The sequence below is a fragment of the Gossypium arboreum genome, chromosome 11 (genome assembly GCF_025698485.1).
Source record: "Gossypium arboreum isolate Shixiya-1 chromosome 11, ASM2569848v2, whole genome shotgun sequence".
Lineage (NCBI taxonomy): Eukaryota > Viridiplantae > Streptophyta > Magnoliopsida > Malvales > Malvaceae > Gossypium > Gossypium arboreum.
This window is the reverse complement of record NC_069080.1, coordinates 133,831,068-133,834,293: the sequence shown is the minus strand read 5'-3', so window position 1 is coordinate 133,834,293 and position 3,226 is coordinate 133,831,068. Positions and strand designations below refer to the sequence as shown.

General features: G+C 28.3%; 1 protein-coding gene across 1 annotated transcript; it reads left to right on the top strand.

Annotated features, from left to right (window-relative positions):
• The first annotated feature begins 1,509 nt into the window (after nucleotides 1-1,509).
• Nucleotides 1,510-2,293, top strand: LOC108471844 (norbelladine synthase-like). The gene is made up of 2 exons (XM_017773398.2): nucleotides 1,510-1,734; nucleotides 1,853-2,293. Exons 1-2 carry the CDS (start codon nucleotides 1,551-1,553, stop codon nucleotides 2,155-2,157), a joined length of 489 nt encoding a protein of 162 aa, XP_017628887.1. The 5' UTR covers nucleotides 1,510-1,550; the 3' UTR covers nucleotides 2,158-2,293.
• The last annotated feature ends 933 nt before the right edge of the window (nucleotides 2,294-3,226 follow it).

Sequence of the window (3,226 nt, the reverse complement as noted above, 5' to 3'; positions counted from 1 at the left end):
AATTTTTATATCATTAATACATAAATTTGATAATTTTTATCTTAAACCTCAAATCTCGAACTCAAAATCCTGAACCAGAATCTTAATCTTGAACTTGAACTCTGAACCCTAAATTTAGGTTCAGTTTAGGGTTCAAGATTCAATTCGAGATTCAGGATAATAAAAATTACCAAAATTATGTGTCAATAATATGAAAAATTATCAAAATATTATTAAATAATTAAAAATAGATCATGAATGATATGGTAAAATGATCCATAAAATAATTTTTCAATAAAAAGAGTCTATAAAATAATTTCTTCAATTAAAGATGCTTATCATGAAAAATATAAATTGATTTTAGTTCTTAAACTGACTTAAACTGATTTTTGAAACAAATTATTCAGTTAAAATATTTACATTTTATCTTTTTAACTTTTATTCAAAATAAAATAAACTAAATGACATCATATTAAGAAAATTTCCTCTGAAAATCTTTTTTCAGCTTTCATAGTCAACACCAACCAAAAGTTAAAAGACTATGAATTTATGGACGAGACATGTTTTTGACTTTTCAACTATTTACCCTGTGAAGCTTCTCATGCCAAAATAATATGACAAATAATTTCTTTTCACACATCATAATTTTTAAATTACAAATTATTTTTAAAAATAGGTTGATATATATACTAGTATAATTCATGGAAATCTTTCTATAATTTTTTTCTTAAAATGATATTATGTATAAAAATATCAATACAACATGTTACAAAATTTTAGTACCGTTTGTGGAGTTAAAATTTTTTCCACCACATGTGTACCAAATAATTATATTTTATTAAATAAAATGACGAATGAAATTTGATACCCTTAATTATTATGGTCAAAATGGTGGGGTTAATTTTTTTCTAAAAATATTCATTCCAACTTCATGTAATCGTTTTAAGAGAAATTCATGTAATCGTTTTAATCAATTAATATAGCTAAGGATGTTGATTATTTGGGCTAACTAATATCATTATAAAAACAGAGGGTCAAGTTATGTCAAATTACAATATAAAGACTAAATCTCAAATGTAAGCATAATAGAGATCAAAACTACAATTTTATAATTATCTTAAAATAACTAAAAATAAAAAGAGTTGTGTCATTAGTTAGTCCAAATAATCAGCAGCCTTAATATTTTTAGTAGATGATGTGCATCTTTTTATTAACATTTATTCCAATTCATTATGCAAAATAATTTTTTTGATAGAATAGTATTTTTTTTAAATAGAGTAGAAATTGAATCAAAATAGCTAAAGATATTAATTAGTTCGACCACATAATGTCATTATAAAGATAGAGAATCAAATTATGTCAAATTAAAATATAAAGATTAAATCTAGAATAATAAAGGGACCAAAACTGAAAATTTACCATTATAATTATAATGGCTAGAAAGGTAAAAATCTACAGCATTTACCAATAAAACGGGAAAGGATGGTACAACAATATTCCAAGTAGAAGACAAATGGTGTCCTATATATATAGGTGTGGGCAGCTGCTTAGTACGTAGGAGAAACTGAGAAATGAAGGGCCATCTCTCACATGATTATCATTTGGAGGTTCCGGCACCCGTCGTATGGGACACCTACCGTGGCCTCGAGCTCGGAAAACTGGTCAATCAAATGTTTCAAGATGTTGTGGGAACGATCGAAGTTGTTCAAGGTGACGGAGGCGTCGGAACTATTTTAAAGATCACATTCCCTCCTGGTAAGTATGATGTACATATGTTGTAGGGTTCGAACAGATAATTCGACCTTTTAATAAGTCTTTAAGTGTGGGGATTTTTTTTTTTTTTTTTATAATCGTGGCATTGAAATTGATATAGGACCACTGGGATTGAGCTATATGAAGGAAATATTTATACAAGCCGATGATGAACAACGGGTGAAGGAAAGTGAAGTCATTGAAGGAGGATTCAAAGATGTTGGATTTGATGTTTATCGTTATCGCTTTCATATCATCGAGAAAAATGGTGAATCATCTATTATCAGGTCATCGGTGGAGTATGAAATAGATGACAAGCTTCAAGAGATTGCTTCCCAAGCCACTACCAAGCAAATGGAAGCATTGAATGAAGTTGTTGAGAAATATCTCAAACAAAAATGGGATTCCTCTAATAAGAAACCTTAAATGTCTTCTCTCCATGCAATAAGAATAATGAGCTTAAATGGTTCACGCAAACACATTTAAGACTCGATGTTTGAACTTTTTTCTATTTTTACTGTATCGTTTCTTTTGAATCGATGAAATTATGGAGAATTAATAAGTTTGCTGGAGCAATTCACTACCACATACATCGCTATCAGACAATTTCTGTGGCACAAACCCAGAACATGGATATAGGGTTAACACCCGTTGGGATTCTTCAATTATCAGGGTTTAAAGCTTGAATCTTAAGCTACTAACAAAGAACTTCAATCACTTGCTCCTTCGGGTTATTGATGATGCTTTTTAATATATTTTAATCATATAATAATTACCGAGAAGTTAAAAGACGGTGACGTGTACTTAACTGATAATTCAAAAAATAGAATAGGTTTTGATTTTCTTAACCGTTTTGTGAAATTAAAAAAAAATAGTTCATCTTTATACCAAATAATAATGATAGATGTTATATTTAACTATTTTTCCATTTCATAAAAAAATTATTACAAAAACATTTAATTATTTAAATCCTATATCCCACATAAATATTTAATAAATTTATTGTTCATCTTTTATATAATGTTGAGATTGGGAAATGGAGGTGATAAATTTTAAATCCGTGCTAAACGAATATCTAATAAAAATTTTAACTACTACTTCATATAAGTCAAAAATTATCATTTATGTATTATATCAGGCTAATATATAAATTTAATAAATTTTGAGTTTTTGTTGAATTTAGAACATGGGTATTGACATTATAAATTTAATGAAGTAACTTTTACAGAAGGAAAACGTATATGATGGTAAGAAACTCCAAGAAGACATTTGCTAATATATAAAACACACCCCCACCACACACATAAACCAAATTGTTATTTGTCAAAAGGAACGGCTTAGGAGAAACTAAGAAATGAAGGGTCATCTCTCATATATTATCCGGTAGAGGTTCTGGCAGCCGTCATTTGGAATGTGTATCAGTCTGATTTTTGGTAGTGTCGGAAACAGTATTTTAAGACCATCAAATCCGACGAGTAAGCTAGTAAATTTTATT

Coding starts and splice junctions, on each gene's coding strand:
- LOC108471844 (XM_017773398.2), top strand. CDS start 1,551: ATGAAGGGCCATCTCTCACATGATTATCATTTGGAGGTTCCGGCACCC. Junction 1,735..1,852: donor AAAGATCACATTCCCTCCTG/GTAAGTATGATG, acceptor AAATTGATATAG/GACCACTGGGATTGAGCTAT.